Here is a 20,546-nt window from a genome sequence, read left to right as displayed (position 1 = left end):
ATTGTATGTTGTTCCACTTGTTACGAGTCGTTACAACTGAACCCCTGAACTTAGAAAAAAAAAGAAAATTCAAAATGGGAGATCGAATTTATCCAGAAGATGTTGAAGGTAGCGATTCCTATGCTTATGAATCGGACGAAGGTTAGTTTAAAATCCATACCACTGTAGCTTCGTCGAATTGCTTTCACATCATGTAATATATGGATCAATGTCAATAATGTACGCGTACTTGTAGTAGTTAATCCGCGACTTGTAAGAAATGGAATTTAGTGCTGTTATATCTGCAACATGCTGTAGAGTATTCAATTTTTTATTATTACTGTTAATTATAATTATAATTTATTTAAAACATATCTTTATGATACACATCCATTTTAGTTTATCCGACTTAATTATTTCGACTTTACATTATCGTGTATCTTTTTTTTTCTTTTTCTTTTGCTAATCACTACTTTTGTTCCATGCGAAAGGGTTATAATAAGTGCAAAATACTTGCACCTCGCTTCAACTTTTTGACTAAAATTTTAACAGTATATATCATTAACTCAAAAATGCACCTAAATTCTGGGATTACACTGTTTCTGACGGACCACCAACACCCAGCTTAGGGTTACAATGTTAGAACCACTAATGCAGTAGATAGCAATTTGCATCGGCCACCAACTTTAGTGTAGTAAAGCTGTGGTGTTACAGTGATATTTGAATGAATACCTGTATTCATCATGTCCTCACTTCCGAGTGATTTAACGTAAATGCCTGTATAATCATAGATTTGGTTTTGACTAAACATAGCTCGAATTCTTCAGATACTGAAGATGCTAGTGAAACTGATCAAGCAAAAATGGAAGAAGATTTCGCTGAATTAAAGGAAATGTAAGCCTTCTGTGAGATAAATCGGGGTCTAAACTTTTAAGCCTGTGTACTGTGTAGTATGCATTCTCGTATCATCCTCAGGCAATACAGGGTTATAAATATCTCTAAATTTAAATAGCATGTACAAAGAAAAATTAAAGAGCCTTAAAGAAGAGCTACAGCAGATTCGTGATGGTATGTAGCGACAATACTTTATTATAGCTTGTTAAAACAGCACGTATAAACGAATTTTAGGTATCTCATCGTAGAGAAGTGATTGAATAGTATCGTGCTGCTTACAGCTGATTTTGGTACTGGTTATGTACGGTCGAGTCCGCTTCATATTCTAGAATATAAAATACCATACTGTACTCCTATTGACAACTTGTAGTTAATGTATAGAATCTCTAAATTATCTCTGTTTTAAATTAAGACGTTATAAAGCTTTACTTCGATGTTACAACGATTTCGTCAATATCTCATCGCTGTCTTAAGGTGTCCATCCGGAATATTTGAAAAGATTGAGAGAATTAGAACGAATGAGAGATGAAAGAACGTTTTTCGCGAGTAAGAATATATAACATTCGTATCATAGTATGTGGTAATGACGTTCTACAAAGTTACTTTGGATAACTCGTTCAAATAGTCTTTACAGCATTCCTGGTGGAAATTGATGCAAATGTCAGATTTGTGATTAATTTAATTTAATCTTTTCTTCTGTACTTGACTGTGCGAGCGAAGAAATTAGTAGAGATTATGAGGTAACCAGTGCTCCATACAATACCATTGTTGATTGTGCTATGTTAATTTTGTACTTAATCACTTCCAACTTGTTATATTCCGCGACTTATCGTGGATGTTATATCAGCAGTTGTATTCCATAAAACTGTTTCTTAAATTTAAAAAATGCGAACTCTTCAGGTTGCCATGATTGAAAAAGAACATCAACAGGAACGAGAGCATTCGTTAGCAGATCATGAGGTTTGCATATATTAGGGGCATATTGTAGATGCCGAAGGTGATAGCAAATGGCTTCGGACTAATATTGCGTGTTAGATTAGAATTTTAAATCTAGAACTTCAGTATTACGTATGGTCAGAGAATAATTGTAAAGCTAAACATAGTAAAAGGGATTTTATACTCTATCCTGTGATCTGTAGTACATTTAATTTTAAAAGATTACTTCGTTTCTTATATAGAACCTGATTAAAGAATTAAAAGATTCAATCCTTAGTGACTTACAGGATAAGAAACGAACTGTAGATGCTGAACGCCAAGTTATGGAGATAACTGGAAATTCAGGCATGTTGAATAAAACATACGTCATTTATTGCCTGCTAACGTCGGTTCGAGTTTTGATTTACTAACTTAATCGTAAAGCAAAAAATGTGATGTAACTATCGGCTACTGTAGAGGCAGAATTTCGAACTATACCTACACGCAAATTGCGTCGTAAAATGAACGACTCGGGGCCCACTCAGGAAAAGAGAAAGAAACAAAATCAAAATATCTTACACTGTCTGTACTTAGAATTTCTTAAGCTACTCTTACAATATGTTTATAAAGCGATTTCAATATTGTCCGTAAGTATTTTCCATAACCAACACACTTCAAATCAACCTTCAGATTTCAGAACAGGAAATTCTTGATGATTTAAAGCTATTACAAAAGGTATTCTTGTTATAATGAATTTATACAATATCTCTTTTCGTGCTAATTTCTTAATACGTCATGCTCGCCTTTACTAATGTTACTTCACTTTACGTTTCTTCTATGCTTAGTCCAAACCAATAAATAGTAAAGGTGAGCCATAGATAAATGCAGGAATTATTTGGATAACGTGACGATAATATCGTTGGGCAATGTATCTCATATGTTGCATAATTATCAAAAAGCAGCATCCGATGTTTCTATTTCAGCAGAAGCGCGAATAGAAGATGGTAAATTATTTTATGAGAAAAGATGGTAGGTCATCAATTGAATTGTAGATCTTCATGTATGGATTCCAATTGTAAGTTGTGAATGATTTCTTTCATCTCAAGGTATCATCGCGGTCAACATGTATATATTGAAGGAAAAGATACCGCGCGTATTAGGTATTCCTATTCATTGCTGGAAGGGCTTTATAAATATCCTAATTATTTTATTTTTTCTCAATCTTGCAGTGGTATATTGAGTTCCATCGGTCATAATGAGGTATAGGATACAGAAAATTTCATTTAATTATTTTTCGATAATGTTATCGAATGAATTATTCATATATTTTTCTCCTGGAATCAATATCTTTAGTTCTTGGTAAAAAAAACTGCCGATGGATCCAAAATGAGAATTTCCATTACCCAGTTGATTAATGGAAAATACTCTATTAAGAGACGCAGTACCTGAGTTATTATCTAGTGATATAACATGCTAAAAATTTGTAAATTTTTTGCTGTACGCACTAACACAATGGTTTATTTGATATATGGCACAATTATACTATATTGTACTGTTATTGTGATGTCGTATTTGTGCTTTTCGCTTTTTAGGCCTATACCCTTAGCTCTCACAGGCTCATTTGTATGATATTCAGGCTTATTTTAAAATTTTTATTAAAATTATGTCGCAAAATTATCGTATAAAATTATAAATTAATTTGATATAAATTTTAGTCATAAATTGTAATTTTATTACGTTCATAGCTTATTAACAAGCTCACCATTATACCTATATTTTACACATACGAGTCTGTATAATAACTAGTTTTATATAGTTAAAAGATCCTATTAACATCTCAACGTTAGCTGCGACAGATTGTATGCTAATGTTGGTTTATAGTCCATACGTACAACTTTTTCAATCGATATTCACAAACAATGCTAGTTCATTCGAAGTTCAATATTTGGGTACAATAAATGGTGATGTAATTTCCAAACAGGGTATTTATATTTTACCGTTAAATACATTTGCAACGTTGTCTAACTGCTGCTGTATTTTAAGCTGGTTTGATAAATTGTAGAATTATCCGTCTTCGTAAGAGTAAATTCAGATATATCAAATCAAATGAAATTTTATGTTGTACCGTACAGTACTTTCTGCTCACTGTAGAGGTTGGAATTTGATAGGTACTTCGGTTTGTTTAACCTTTTTTATGGCAAAAGTGTGGGTATATGGCTGTATCCAGAATCATCTGGCCTAAACATTACATGCATTGAAATTATTTGTAATCCCAGTTTACTATAAATTGATTTTATAAATTGATTGTCGCTGCATGATTAAGGTCAATGATTTCCTTGTGTGGTGACCGACTCTGTGTCCATATTCGCCAGCAAATCAGATGCCTCTTTTGCTCAGAATTTCTGATTACCTATCCTGTATATAAATCTTAGATTTGATTAATCCCTTGAAATTGGCAACTATGCTCTGAAATATTAATGTTCTGTTTTATTTTAGCAACATTTCTGTCTATTGTAAATATCGGAAGCCAAATGCAGTGTACACACCGCAGTTACTGTAGATGTAGTGTAATTCTCCCGACCTGCTGTACTTTAACTTCATACTACAATACAGGGTGCAACGGTTTGGCGAGCTTTCTTGAGAGTAATCAGTTCTGTACACAATAGAATAGGGAGTTCAGTATAAAGTTAGATAGAGTGTTGTGAGTTCTCAGTGGTGATAGTACTGTACTGTACTAGTGTTAAAGATAGCTAAGTCACATGGATGCTGGCTACATCAATGGTAAAGCATTTTTTGTTGTCATGAAGCTAATGTCAGTCACATGTTACGTTTAGTAGTCATGCTTCAATTACTGTTTAACTTATTCATTGTAAGCTACATGGTTCCAGTGCTCTTCAATCTTTAGTTATCTATGGTGCAAAGTAAAGGAGATAGAGTTTACCAGATTAATATGAAAGCGTCCACAACGTTGCCCAAGCAGGGTCATAACTTGAATATTGTGAATCTATACTTGTCTACGTGTTTTTTGTTTTAGCTCTAATTATCAAGCTCGTTAAGTTAATTATGCGTGTTATAGTGTATTTTGTCGGCGTATATGATGTTCTTTACGCCGATGATATTTTAGGAGCGGCTAACTAGAGTTTCTATGTATCTGTGCTTTCTGGTTGTTTCAAATTGCTTCATTGCTAGTGAACATGAACTACTGGTTATAGTAGTTAATTTTAATAGCATATATATAAATTCATATCATGGGATTTTATTTCATTGTGATTGAATTATCTCAGTAAATTTACATTTCTGTATTGTATAAATATAAATTAAGGAAAAATAAAGCGTCGAGACGAAGTAGTACTGATGTAAGTTACCAAACTAAGATAACAATTAATTAATTTACTGTAAATAACTAATTGGCTTAAATTCTTAATTGACACTACTGATTAAGTTACTGAATGGAGTTATTAGAGTGATTAAGAATCCATTGTTTCAGTAAATATAATAAGCCTTTTTCTTCATCATTATTAACATGATTTCTTTAACAAAGATAAGGCAACTGATATTGCATTGATAATGTCAGAATTTATTATCAGCATGTTTTAAATTCGCTTTATGATCTTACTGCATAGAATTAATGTGGTAAAATGATTAAATGATCAAATACTTAATTAGTAAGTTATATTTCTTCAGCAAGTTTTGTGCTTCCGTTAAAAGATAGCGAAATAATTTGATATTTATATAATGGTTAATCATACACTAAGCTACAACCAGCACCGTTTTCTACGATAACATCGATAAATATGCGAATATTTTGCAAGATTGCTTTAAGATTCAGTATTTCGATTGCTGCATACAGCGTATACTCGTACATTTAAAATTTTAATTTTGTTTCTTTTTCCTGTATCGCAAGATAGATTACTATCGTAAATTAATTATAATTATCACTAAGTACAAGCGGATTCAGTTGTGCTAGTTTGATAAAAACAAAATAAAACCAAATTGACGTGAATCATTTAAGTGCGCATTGAGACTTCGTGACTATGATAATTAGTAAATCACTGATATTCCTGTTTACGGTTTATCGACGTGATCCAAAATTTCAGGATATTGGATAAATAACCTGCTTAGCAGTAGTCAAGAACTACATGAGTAAATTGTATCGATATTTTACTATTCTTATGGAGGCGCTCTTGCAATATTGATTCGTACTTTAATGTACTTATTAATGTTATTAGCCGTGATATTTCATAGCGAAGTACACGGTACTGTATGCGTATATAAGGACATATATAGAACTAAGTGCTCGAATAGCCTACGGTATTTTCGTGATTTATTAGAAAATATGATAGGCTTATCCTAGATACGTAAGCTTTTTAGGTATGATAATCTTCTACTCTATAAAATACAGTAATACTAAAGCGGGTATGTATATAAATTTATTTGTGATTGTCACTGAAATCATCAGATTTTCATGAGAAATTAGATGTTCTAGCTTGATCTGGCTGTTGTCTTTGGCTTTGCCGATAATTAATAAATTTTTTTCTACGAGTGCTTGCAGTTTCCATTAGCAAAGTCTGCATCATACCTTCAGCAATAAGCTATGCTGTAAAAACTTTTAAGTATAAGGTGGTACTGCTACTACAAATGCTAGAGTGCTGATAATTTTTACGAAACTGCAAATTTTCTTAAACATAAATTATTCAGTCAATGCTTAATCTATTGGACTAGTATTTACTTTTATGAAGCTTAAAACATCTTTTGTCTATTTTTAGTTTAAAGATTCCTAATTCTTAAAAGCAATAACCATGAATACTAGCCGTAAACATCCGACTAATGGTAAAAATGATCTATCGTGCACGCACGTAACAAAGAATATTTCTCAAGCACAGGTTATTCCTAAAAAGACCGTTGATCGTCAAAATTTTAATAGTTCTCAGAAACTTAATCAGAAATTATTAAAGTTAGAAAAAGCCGTGAACAAACAGTTACAGAATGTCGATGAAAATCAAAGGAATTTAAGGCATGAACTTGCTGATGGTAATGATGAATTAAAAAGTGAATTTCTTGACTTCAAATCGAAATCAAAAGGCCGCCGAAGCTCAGCACCAGTTGTATCTCTAACCGATTCATCACGATTACATGATCAGTTAAATGATAGAGAACAAGTTAATACGGTTACGACGGTATACTGTCCACCGTCTCGTCGGTCTTCTACACAATCTTCACAAGCAAATCTCTCTAAATCTCAAGCAAATGAGAACGTAACAATAGAGGATCTTAAATCTGAAATGCCCAGATATTTGCGTTGTCGGATTGACGAACAATCAGAAGATTTTGACCTTTTCAGTGGAATTGATTAATTCGTAAAGAATTATGCTGCGACTGTATATATAATAAGATTCATATTATGTATACATGTTTTACTTTTACAAACTTGATTTTGCTTATTGAAATACCTGTTGGTGACTGTGAGTACCTTTATACTAGTCATCATTAATAAAAGTATCATGAGGGTATCTGTCTGTATTAATTTACTTTACAGTAGACATTTTCATTTATCAACAGATTTGTTGCGGAATATTTGCAATTGTTCATGGCGAGTCATAATTTATAGCTAAGCTAATGGTTATGACTAACAATTTATTTTAAATCCTGCAATATGCATGTCGATTAAATTAGACATTGTTTACTATGTTAAACGATTAACAGACATAGATGTTACTAACATGGGATGTCTCATACCTCCTTAGAAGTTACTGCTACTGATTATATATATTGCTTTACAGTACTACAGATGCTGGAATCGTAATTACGAGTTCAATAAATATGAATAAAATGATTTACAGGGCCTTTATAAATCATATTTGATAATACCAATGTCCGTTAAAGTTGAATATCTAGGAAAAGATTCCTGATATATTTGACAGTATGCACAAACGATATGATTATCTAATGTAAACTTATTCGATCTGTCTTCCGCCGTGAATCGAGTTTTCTAATTAATATTGGTGCTTGCAATATTAGTCACTACGTTTACAATAGAACATGAAAAGAATTTAGTAAATGATTTAAGGAGTGCTTATAAGAAGTTAGTATATTAAGTTCATTATAGATTAACACTGGCTAAAATTCTTGAACGGGCGTTTAGAATTTCTAAAAGGAAATTTCGTCTTTCAATAGATATTCTCTGGATCGATGAGGGTAATAAAATTTGTTAGCATCAATTAAACAAAAAAGTTTATAGCAGTACGTAGAACACTGCTAATTACTAACCTCGGTTAGGCATTGCAATCGAAATTTCATGATTCGAATATTAAAAATGCATGATGATGATAATTTGACTAAATGAGTGCAGGCAGCTTGGACGCCTAGCCTTATTTTTTTCAAATTACATGTTAATACATCTTCATATTAAAAGTTGTTGAAACATGTAATATACAACATATCATACGGTCACAAAGATATATTACCATATCAATTCATCCATTTCAAGACAGAATAGTACGCCATACTACGTAGTTCATTATCAAATATAAGATAAGAATAATTTTTGGCTTGCATATCCATGAAAGTGTAAATTTCGTTTTATTGAACGATGTAATATTACCTTTCGACAACATCTTCGTGCAGTAATATACAGACAATGAATCATGTCCATTAACATATCTTCGAATAGCATTAAATTAAAGAATTCAACGTTATTATTACCATTAAATATGCAATCAGTAGCAAATACCACGTTAAATTTATTATATTGTGTAAAAGGTGTCTTACGGTCAAAGTACTGCACACTACTGTTAGGTTTCTTCCCTTTCGGTAGTCGATGAACATAGGCCAAAAATTTCAGCATTATTAGTTGGAGTTTATCGAAGATGTTAATGCCTATTGTGAGCTTTGAATTCATCTAAAAGTATTTACATTCATTTTAATTCATTGTGGATTTAAAACATGAACACGGCTACTACATACCTCAGGATCAAGAGTAATTATTTGACATAACATTCTCACGTACCTGTAAGAAAAATGCAGCTAATTGGTATTCACATAAACAGGCAAAATACGTTGCATGATAGGATGGGATATATAATGCAATTTGTATTAATAGAACAAATAGGTTACTACTTACTGAAGCATTTTAGCTCTCATTGTTTGTCCGGCATTATTACTGATATTGATTGTCATACATTCACTAATGCCTACATGATAATTACGACAGTTTATTTTTTGGCATGAGTAAAGTTATTACGTAAAAACTTTACTTACGTATATGAGTATATCGATTGTAATCTGATAACACTTCTAATGTGTTAATATTGAAAAGCAACCCACACCATGGAAAATAACCTTAAGTGGAGAAAGACACATTGGGTTAAGAGTGTGTAAATTATCCACTAAATTTTGAAAGGCTTTAATTTCTCAGTACTTGAATTTTTACAAAGATTCGGTTGAAAATCATTCATAACAGCTAATTTTTCATTTACTAGACATTTTGCAAGATTAAGTTCACAACCGTACTCTGGAATACCTAAAAGGTATTAGGAAAATCTCGAACATGTTAATAATTTTTAATTTGCTATCAATTACATATTGTCTTGTAGAATTGCACATAACCTTTAGCCATTTTATTAATAAAAGCGCAGCAGACGTCTTTATTATTAGCCACCAATAAGAAATCGTCTGTTAACCTTGCAAAAAACTATTTTATCACAGGAGCTCAATGTAAACGGCTTTATTACATTAATGTACGGTACACAGATATAACGTTGAATAGATTTATGTTTGTTATTTGTACTGAAAAAGTCTTGAGGATTTTTTGCTCTTAATTTGGTATTGTATACGAGAGAATTCTAAGACTATATAAAAATTCATAGAACAAAAAATAAGGTATCGTAAATACTTACTACATTGCTCTGGTTCATGAATTCTTTTAAATAAGTATTTTCCATCATGTTATAAAATATACTAAAATGTATGATGCAATAAAAACATCTAATTTTAACATTTTTTATCAAGTTTCGAATCTAGATCATAGATTCCATTTCGCTTACTAGCAGAGGACCGAGGAAAGAATAGATCCCTGAGGAATACCACTAGTCTGCTTATAATATTCTCCGTTAACCTACTTGTAAATGATTTAGCAATATTTAATAGTCATTACTACGGAAAACTCTCGGGTATTACTAGTAAAAATCATGAGTAACCTGCACAATGTTATTAGTAATATGTTTTTTGATTTGCTCTAGAACAAAAGTTTTCTTAACTACTTCAATTACAGCCTGGTTTATCATAGGTACATAATCATGATTAGTCAAGCATCGAGAACTCGATAACATTGTACTATGGTTACCATAACTTTTATCAAAAACTTAATTCTGATTTATCTTAGGTATAAAATTATAAAGATTATTAACTATTTTCCTGAAAGACCATCATCCTTAAATTCCACAAAGAATGATTAAGAGTTTCACTGTCTCGTCTACATCACTAATGCGCTAGAATTAAATTGGTCAGTTATAACTGACTGTTTGACCTTATCGTAGACAATGCAATGTCGCATTCTTGAATTGCTTTCATTTTCACTGAATTTTAATAAACGTGCAGTTGCACTCATGTCACCTAGGGTGTGTGATTCGTAAGCGAATTAGCGGATTAGAGGCTATAAGCGCAAGTAATTATAAAATTAACCGTTTTTTAAGATGTAACGTTGAATATTGGAGCAATTCTTATTATTTCGTCGTGATACCATTGTAAATTGATACATCAAGTATTCATCCTAAGGTATTGAAAATTTCCTAGTTTAACTTATCTAATGTACATACGATTCATTTTAAAAATTCTATTACCTGATTCAGTAATTTATCAACAATACTTAACAATTTCTCCTGCCGGATTGAGTCGAAGCAATTCTTTATATCAACACTAGCGAAGTACCACTTTCTAAATGTGGATAAAGGAGCAATGTTGATAGAATTTTCAGAAATTACGTTTTCTTTTGGATGCAAATTATTGTACTACTGTATAATGATACAAGATAACTTGTTAGTGACTACTGATGTTTACCTGTCATGCGATTGAGGATTTACGTTGCTTATGAAATTTTTCCATTGATAATAAATGTCATGAAAGCCAAAAATGCCGGGACTTTTATTATAGACAGCTTTATTCTGCAAAATTACGTTACATTTCTTGAAGTAGGCGATAGTAAACCGAGAGTACTCACGTAATACTTAGAGATATACTTATTTCATTTCATGATTTTCATACTTTTTCGTAAGTTAGAATGTTAAATATCTTTCGAAGTTGATCATTTATTGGCAGATTGCTGCAATGTGATCCTTTCGATTTTTGTAAGGTTTTATTCTAGTGAATATAGGAGATAACATTATCGAAAATTTCTGATGTGAGTTTTGACAAGCAGAGCTAACGCATGTTAACAAGGAATACCATAACATCTGATGAAAAAGTTTTTCTATTTAGCGCAATGATAGGTCTCAGTTTTTTATCTTTCGGTAGAAATCGCAATCCTGAACACCCGAGGGTTTTCTGTTCGTGCAGTAACTTCTTGTAGGTTTTCTGTAAGTAAGTTAAAATATATTATTGTAATTTTGATACACAACAAGTGTAAAAGAATATTTCAACCTTGTCAATTTTCTTAAATTTTTCTCGTAAAAGACCTAATAGAAACGAATTATGCTGTTGAAAATTTCGCTAGGATATTTGTCAAGTCTCATTTGAATCCACCTGTTACACCGAGAGTAAGTATTCTTCGCCATATTGACTTCCGATAGTAAAAAATTTTATTTTTTGTATTATCTGAGTCAGTTACATAAAAATATCCCTAACAAAATCAGAAGCACAAAATGGCTAAGATCAAGAGGTTATTAAAATTTGAGATAAAAAGTACTTGATCCAAGTGAATTATTCATGATTCTAACTGAAAAATTAGTAACATTAATCATCTACAAAAATGGTAAGGTATCAATTCAGGGCTACCTTTAATATTGATAAGCAGTAATCGTTGAACAACCACCAAAAGAAAGTAGTACATAATCTCCATGATTTTTCACTGTTACTTATAGGAGACAATTTGGCTTTCTGCATGAAATTATTGGCCCAAATACACTCTGAAATCTGAATAGTGTTTATTTTCTTTCTGTTATTTATTTAGAAATTGCTGGGTATTAGAATTACATTATTTGGTGGTTAAATAATGTACCTTCATATTCATCATGATGTCGCGGCAGGTGAATTTTTCATTTTTATGTAGATGTATAAATCGGAACAGTTCTTTAAAATTTTTGAAGAGTATAGATTATTAGGTCAGCGGAAAATTTAGAGCAAAAATTAGGACCGCTCTGACTTAGATACTTATAATTTTCATTAGAAATATATACTGTAGGAGCATGGAAGTCTACATACTGTTATAAAATAATTGCTTGTTTCTTTTGCATCCCCATAGCTGTTGTGGTATAACGTGGTTACAGACAGATACTAAAAAAGAATAAACCTTCGACAAACTAGTATTAATTGTTAACATCAAACGTAGCATATTAAGGGTATAATAAACACTGTCTGCTTACTTGAACAGGAGTGGAATAATTATTCCGTAGACAACTGTAATTAGTAGCTACTTTCGTCTCAGTTCGCTTTTTACAGTTAATATTTACTGTTTGCTATTGTATAAGGTTATTAGATCAGGTTAGTGATACTGTAGAAGTAATCTTATATGGCATATTCTTCTGAAATAAAACCATATCATAATTTACTACAAAAACTAAACTTTGATATAGAATTACTAGCTAAGAAAATAGTTACGCTTGCCTCGATCGGAAATATCTGATGAGGCTTTAGTGGACATTGACGGTGTAATAAAGCTTGAAACCGACATTTTCTAGCGATAAACTCATTATTTAGATGCGAAGATCACATAGACCAAGATGTTATGTTTCTATACGACACGATGATGAACTTACTTATGACGTTTGATGAACGACTGAAATATTTGCTGTAATCGAATTAATCTTCTTGGCAGACGACAAGACTAAACCCAAGATAAATCATTTAGCAATTGGGAATCCTCTTTTGACATAATGGTATGAATGATTCTTGATTTGGTTATCTTGCATAATTTCAAGAGTCTAACCTGTATAGTTCCTTTTTTATTATCTAGAGATGAACGTAAAATCGAATTATAAAGCCATAGGACTATTAATTTTTTTAATATTCATTGAAATCATTTAGAATGTATACAAAAAGTTACAATAAAAATTATTTACATTTTGACTGGTGAATCTGATTTGATAAAAATATTCTTGTTATCAATTTTCGAGCACCCCTGCGGCTGCTGTGGGCCACTTCGACGATATCTAGGCAGTTTATATAAAAACGGAAGTTCTTTAAAATACATGTACAGAATTTCTTAGCATTGAAACCATCACTAAAAATATTTTATATTAACATATGAATAATACAATACTTACTACTAGACGAATTTAAACTTTCCTTACTGACTCTGGAATACATAATACGGGTAATACTGGTGGAGAGCTTCAGTAAGCTACTTCGACAGTACTTTGCTTCGCGATTTAAATCGTCCTCTTCTTGTACAGGTGGCGTGGGTGTGTTGGTGTGAGTTTTATGTTTACGTAACAAGAAGTAAATGAGTCGATGATTGTTAACAATATAAAACAGTAGCTTATAATTAAAGAATAACTGACTTGTTTTAATATCAGACGATAAAGCTTCTGGTACTTTTAGTCCGTTAAAGTGACTTTGAGCAACAGGTGTATGCTCGCTGTCAATTTCGTAATTGGCTTCATAAGGAACATCAATCGAACTTAGGAATGGAAAATCTGTACCTTTAAAATTATTATTTGATATGTAGAATAGTAACATGTCAAATACTTACTTACTATATAAAATGGATAATACTGTATCCAGCGAAATAACAATTTGAAATCGTTACTATTTTACCTTCAGCGCCAGTGTGATCAAATCTATATCCTGCAGGAGCGGCATATAGACACTGTTTTTTAATAGGTAGTTCTTCATTGCTTCTGAATTGAAATATGGCAATAGATACAGTAAATACATCAATAGTTAATTGATAGTTTCTGTTGCGCCTCGGCAATGTGTTTGCAAATGCACTCAGCTTGTAGGCAACTTTATTTATAAAGTACTCACTCTCCTACAGTTCCCAATTAAAGGCACCCAGTGAAGTAATCACATATACTCGTAGTATACTGTATTAATACATAGCTGTTTAGTTGTACTGGTACTGGTATTTATGTAGAATATAAACACAAGGCATTACTAATTTACGTGTAATACAATTATTTTTTAGTGACTTCAAACTTGCGTTCTGGTTGAATTAAAATGTGTACGTTCACTTTTAGTAATACTAAAGAATTGCATGCAGAGGCCAAAGTGAATTCTGATGACTAGTTGTTGCGTGGTAGAGCAATTAAGTGCCTCGCTATTGTTTTCTGTTGGTGTCAGTTTCAGATTTATTTACTTGTACTGTATTGTATACCGTATGCCGATGTGCAATATGCTGTATCATTCGAAGAATGTGTGATACTAATAGAATATTAATACTTTTAGTAGTTAATTTACATTTGCCCTTACTGGTTTGTTCATAAATGGATAATACTGGTTAGTGCACAAATTTACAGTTTATATCTAGCTCATTAGGCTAGTATTTAAATAGAATTTTATCAATGTACATACTGATCTAGCGTTTACGTAATATTAGTTCTTATGTAAGATTAGTTATTGTTTAAAACTCTCAAAGAAGGAAAAGACACCATAATTTCTAAGAAGTTAAGTGGCACCATGTAGTTGATTCATTAATATATGTACCTTTCTGTACACTGATAGGGTCCTGAAGTACTGACAGGATTTTTCGCTGCATGAAAATCATACATATGCCTATTTATAGGACAACCTTAAGCATCAGAGAAATGTTTGTTAGTATATTTAAAGCACGACTAAAGCGATTATAATCATTCTCTATTATCCTCTGCTTCACCTGTAACTTGTAGCAATGAGGTGTTCGTGAACGGGATAAAGATTGCAGTATCTTTCAATAGATGGATTACTGAACGATGATCGATTCTGAAATTGGTGATACGATCCTTCCTTAATTATATAGTTAGCACCTTTACGTTATCCTTAACACAAGCGATGCTAAATTGAAGGGGTACCTTGAGAATAAAGTATTCCAGACAGGCGATTGAATAATTTCTACAGCTGAGTTCTTGCAAATCTGAGCTCCCATCTACGTAAAAATATTTACATTTTAATTCAATACATTCGAAATAACTATTTTGATCAGCTCATTTCAATTAAAAATTCTTATTCTATATCTTACAAGTTGCTTACCTTCGTTCGACCTAAAGATAAAATATGATGTGATGGACGTTGTTTGCTGCATAAGCTCTGCTTTGAAATTGTCGTGGTAAATTGGGACTTCAAGTTGTTATAGTTTTATAATAACACTGTCATACCTGAATAACATGTTCGATTGTTCCGCTTATATCTAATTTTTCTTTTTCATTTCTAATTTTTACATGGTAACATTCTAATTGTCCGGCAGAGAGTCCAACGAGCGTATGGCACAGGAAATTTTGGTATTCTTCATAGTCACTGGGTCTCAAGACGAAATCAAACGGACTATCGTCGCGTCGTAAGTAGATATTTAAAGTTACAACTTCGTCGTATAAGCTTTTCAAAATGGCCACTATAAAGTTAAGTAATTAGTTAAAGGTCTGGATGCTATTATACAATTTTAGCATAGGGATGTATTTGTTTACTATATCTACATTATACGTATTCCACAGAATTTCTGCTGCATTTTACATGGTGAACAAATCAAGTCTTGTCTGTTTGTTTTATGGCGCGCAAATTTAAAATCGAAATCACCTGCTCCATCATTGGGCTTCAAGCGATACAAATTTTGCAGCTGTTCTAGGATAGCGCAGGTTTCCATAAGGCCTTTAATGGGTCTTTCCTTTCGACGAAGTAATGGCTAATGAATACTGTAATTGCAATTTATTTATTCATAAACAAATAAAATGAAATGAATGGTACAAGATACCGTACTAACAGCAACTTAAGCGTCTTTATGTTGTACTGTATTGTACTGAGTACTGTACATACTCAGTGTAATACTGTACTGTACACTGTACAGTACCGTACTGAACTGTTTTGATTTGTGTCTACAGTATACAGTATTACAGAACAGTAGGGTGCAGTGTACGTACAGTACAGTACTGTACTGTACTGTATAGTAGTTTCAAATCATCAACTACTAAAAATTACAGGAGCGGTAGCTTCTAGTGCATGGTCAAAGTGTCGATCGTATCAGCGAAAAAGAGGTTGCAAGCAGCCAAGCATCAACATTCTTCTATCCTTCTACTATACCACTTTTAATTTTGACAGGCTTTTGGGTCAAGCCTTCATATGCTGCGCTTCACTCGAAATTTCTGTTATCGCCTGGGTTGCGATTCATTTTACGATGTTATTGTAGTTGGAGGTGGTCATGCTGGAACAGAATCTGCAGCTGCTGCTGCTCGTAATGGCTCTAGGGTGTGTCTAATATCTCACGATTTGACTAAAATTGGTAAATATGATTTAGCAGCAATTGTAGATTTTACAGACGAACTTTTTCGTAAATACCCTGTAGCCTATCACCGGCTACACGGTTGTATGAGTATTTTTGTGTACTCTTATTTATAGTTAGTTACTCGTACGCATATTTACAAGTATACGGGTATATTAACTTACAGTATAAATATTTCGTTCGATTATACCTGATTTTCATAGATAGTCCATACCATGATCTACAAAAGATCTAAGGGCAGATTGTGCTAAGATCAATTAAATTTATTTAGGTGAGATGTCTTGCAATCCTTCTTTTGGAGGCATTGGAAAAGGTCACTTAATTCGGGAAATTGATGCTTTGGATGGATTATGTGGCAGAATTTGTGGTCAGTTTGCAGCCAAATTTCTACGTACTAGTTTCTTTAAAACTTGCCATGGTAGATTTTAATGCTCTGATAACGTATCGTGTTCGCATTACCATAGCTAAAAGGAGTGTACCAAAAGAATGCTCTTATTTTGTGATTTGAACTCCAGCATTGCAATGATTATACTTTTATTACGTCTTTGTGCTATATACGTACGAGTATTCGGCATAACTGCATGTAGAGCTCAGTACAATAGTCATATGATTTGCGAGGCAATGCGTGCTTGAGCTTAGAATTATAGCTTTCGAGATCCTTTTCAGCTCAAGAAACTATCTGATTATGCTATGATATCTAACATCGTTCTTCAGCCTTTGATGTTAACTATATTATTGAAGCCTGTCAGGACGACTTGAACTATGAAAGGCATAGACTAAGATCTCCTTCCAATATAAGTCCTTTCCAATAGCATGACTTACGTTCGCTAGTTACTGACTAGTACAGTACACTTGAAATTGTAATGTTGACGTTAACCTATTATTATGAAAGTAAATCGTACTTAATACGCCAATACGTACATTTATTGACTTTAAATTCGCAGATCTTTCCGGAATTCACTATAAGGTTCTGAATAAAAGAAAAGGACCAGCAGTTTGGGTGTGTAATCATAAGTTTTCTACGCAGATTTAATTATACCATAACTTAAAACAATGTGTTTCCTGTTATAATTCTCAAAACACTGTTCTCATTTTCATCAGAAAGTACCAGTGTAATGTGTTATAAACTTGATACACTTAGGGATTGAGGGCTCAAATGGATCGCAATCTTTATCGATCGAATATGCAGGTGGAAATCAAAAGTACACCGAACTTATCGTTACTACAAGGAGCGGTCGTAGATTTAATTTTATCGTCTGATGGAGATAAGCAAGTTATTGATGGCGTTCAATTAGGCAGGATAACAATATATGAAAATTTGCATAATCTATATATATATCAGCGATTATTAATTGTAATTATCCTAGCATGATGACTGACATTCGTAGTATAATTACAACTTTAAACGTCACCAGACGTCGGTCTAGCATTGATATTCCGGTAATGACAATCCGGATTGTACAGTATAGTAACGTACGTACAGTTAGGACGCAACTATGTATTGCGTGAGTTTTTTGAACTTGAAAACTTAGCCTTAATATCCTGCGGTATCTGAATATTTATTTACCCGTACTCTATACCATTAAAATAAATCTACTGTACATGCTTGTGCCTTCGATTTTAGATAACGGAAGTATTATAAAGGCTCGAAGTGTAGTGTTAACAACTGGTACCTTTCTCAGAGGAAAAATCTATATAGGTAAGACTTTATCTATATTTCTTAATAGGGATGTTACAAATTTTATAGATCATGAATACGAAATAATGGATCCCTTAGGCAATAGAGTTATTCATGGTGGCAGAATAAATGAAGAAGCATCCTTTGGCCTTGCGAAAACAATAGAAGATCTAAAATTCAAGATAGGAAGACTAAAAACAGGCAAAATAATTTAAAAATGCCATACTTTAGTAATATTTGGTTTAATAAAAATTATTGTAATCAAAGGAACTCCACCTAGGCTAGACGGAAGAACTATTGATTATAAGAAATTGGTAATTCAGCATGGCGATGAAAAACCTACCCCTTTCTCTTTTTTGAATCGAGCAGTTAAAATCGAGGTATTTGATAGATTAGTAATAAGATATTCGTAGCTTGTGGTTACTGACACGATATTATTTTATTTACTTTAGCCAGCAGAGCAATTGCCATGTTTTTTGACTTTAACAAATTCTAATACACATTCAATAATTACAAGACATTTACACTTAACCCCACATATTAAAGAAGAAGTTTGTGGACCCAGGCAATACCTACTTTTCATGCAGTACCTCGTATTCATACTTATATTAGTAAAAGTGTACTATATTTGTGAATCCTGATATTCAGATACTGTCCATCAATTGAATCCAAAGTGATACGGTTCAGAGGAAGAAATCATCAGATTTTTTTAGAGCCTGAAGGTAAAAACATGTATTAAGCAGTAGACAAAATATATTAACAAAATTATCATTGTTCTAAATTTTTTCGGACAGGATTTGACTCTTCAATTGTTTATCCAAATGGTATTTCTTGTACTTTGCCCGAAAATATACAAAAAGCTATGATTCGATCCGTTCATGGATTGGAAGATGTGGAAATAGTTCAAACTGGTTACGGAGTGGAGTATGACTATATTGATCCACGCCAACTGAAACCGTCGTTAGAAACAAGAAAGGTTTCCGGGTTATTTTTTGCTGGGCAAATAAATGGAACTACGGGTTATGAAGAAGCTGCTGCTCAAGTAACAGTTTAAAATGTTTCCTAGTTATATTATAAACTTATTAGAGTATATTTCTACCAAAATTAGTAGAATTAGTAAAATTGATCTGATTAATTTCCTGTTATATACATGGGGTCGTTGTGATATTAGGGTATAATTGCCGGCATAAATAGTTCTTTGATGGTGAAAGGAATGTCTCCATTAATTCTAGATCGTGCCGATGGATATATTGGTGTTCTGATAGATGATTTGACTACTCGTGGAACTACAGAACCATACAGAATGTTTACAAGGTAGCAGAATGCCAGTATATTCGATGATTATAATTTCAAGCCTGGAAAGGTAAAATTCGCATCAAACCTTATATTTTTCAGTCGTGCAGAGTTTCGTTTGAGATTAAGACCAGATAATGCTGATCTACGACTTACTGAAAAAGGTAAGTATTAGTCTGATTCTAAAATTCGATATGGTATTAGATGTTACTGACGCATCGATATTTGCTATTGAATTCATTGTGCTGCTAAAGGTTATAAGGTAGGAATTGTCCGTGAGCAACGTTTCGAAAAAATGGTAAAGATTAAAACCAAATTTGATAAGGCAATTAACACTTTGAGGTAAGATCATGTATCTTTAAACGTATGTTGGTATCTTGATTGTGACAATCTTACTTCCGTACTTAAAAGGGAGTTAAAATTTTCCGAAAGTAGCTGGAAAGCTAGATGTAATCTTTCCGGAATGCGACATTCTGGTGAATTAAAGAGGTAAAATCATATTGTTACTTTTGATGCTGATATTCTATTGATAAGTTACTAAGGTCAATTTTTTCTTTAGTGGATTAGAAATGCTTATAAATTCCCGCGTCAGTCTTTCTGATATTAGTAGGGGTTTCCCTGCAGAATTTAGGGATATCGTCGAGGACGATTACCTATGTAATCGAATCGAGATCGAAGGTAGTTTGCTTTGTTCCTCATAAAGACTTAATCGTTAAATTCTCGATGTACTTATCTAGTTGCCATTTCGCTACAATTGTTTAGGTAGTTATGCAAATGCAATTGAAAGGCAAAATAAAGACGTTTCTGAGCTACGTCGTCTTGAATACCTAGCGTTGCCTGATGATCTGGATTACACTAGGTAAAGCTCATTGTAGTATAGTTATGCATTCTTATATAAACATTAACACAAATGAATGGCAAATTTGTATATGGTCTTTGTTAGATTGGGTTTCCTTGACGAAGAAGAAAAAGAGAAGTTATCAACTGTTGCGCCGCGGACTGTAAGTACTAGCTGAAATAGCAATCAATAGGATTTTCTTAAGAGATTTCGCCTTTCTTATTTACAGTTGGGCTCTGCCAGTCGGATTGATGGAATTTCCGCTTCATCGCTTGTCCAACTCTTAAAGTTTGTCAAAAAATATAAACAGATTCATACGTAGTATGTACCGC

General features: G+C 32.6%; 3 protein-coding genes across 3 annotated transcripts; all 3 read left to right on the top strand.

Moving 5' to 3' along the window:
* Window positions 1-74: 74 nt before the first annotated feature.
* TRIADDRAFT_59699 (uncharacterized protein) lies at window positions 75-3,587 on the top strand (the record flags this gene model as incomplete). Its single annotated transcript, XM_002115818.1, has 13 exons — window positions 75-141; window positions 771-873; window positions 992-1,047; window positions 1,348-1,419; window positions 1,499-1,533; window positions 1,774-1,833; window positions 2,052-2,198; window positions 2,479-2,523; window positions 2,634-2,655; window positions 2,772-2,817; window positions 2,895-2,948; window positions 3,018-3,048; window positions 3,534-3,587. The coding sequence occupies 13 exons, from the start codon at window positions 75-77 to the stop codon at window positions 3,585-3,587; spliced, it is 792 nt and encodes a 263-aa protein (XP_002115854.1).
* Window positions 3,588-6,587: 3,000 nt separating this feature from the next.
* TRIADDRAFT_59698 (uncharacterized protein) lies at window positions 6,588-7,142 on the top strand (the record flags this gene model as incomplete). Its single annotated transcript, XM_002115817.1, has 1 exon — window positions 6,588-7,142. The coding sequence occupies one exon, from the start codon at window positions 6,588-6,590 to the stop codon at window positions 7,140-7,142; it is 555 nt and encodes a 184-aa protein (XP_002115853.1).
* A 9,103-nt stretch (window positions 7,143-16,245) lies between these two features.
* On the top strand, window positions 16,246-20,536 carry TRIADDRAFT_30217 (uncharacterized protein; the record flags this gene model as incomplete). Its single annotated transcript, XM_002115816.1, has 18 exons — window positions 16,246-16,405; window positions 16,677-16,772; window positions 17,350-17,405; window positions 17,547-17,678; window positions 17,889-17,910; window positions 18,030-18,200; window positions 18,351-18,463; window positions 18,536-18,669; window positions 18,732-18,805; window positions 18,878-19,125; window positions 19,255-19,397; window positions 19,479-19,540; window positions 19,631-19,718; window positions 19,788-19,852; window positions 19,911-20,054; window positions 20,139-20,235; window positions 20,320-20,377; window positions 20,444-20,536. 18 exons carry the CDS (start codon window positions 16,246-16,248, stop codon window positions 20,534-20,536), a joined length of 1,956 nt encoding a protein of 651 aa, XP_002115852.1.
* Between the last annotated feature and the right edge of the window lie 10 nt (window positions 20,537-20,546).

Source organism: Trichoplax adhaerens, genomic scaffold (genome assembly GCF_000150275.1).
Source record: "Trichoplax adhaerens TRIADscaffold_12 genomic scaffold, whole genome shotgun sequence".
NCBI classification, from domain to species: domain Eukaryota; kingdom Metazoa; phylum Placozoa; class Uniplacotomia; order Trichoplacea; family Trichoplacidae; genus Trichoplax; species Trichoplax adhaerens.
Note: the sequence above shows the minus strand (reverse complement) of the source record. Positions and strands in the feature narration are given on the sequence as shown.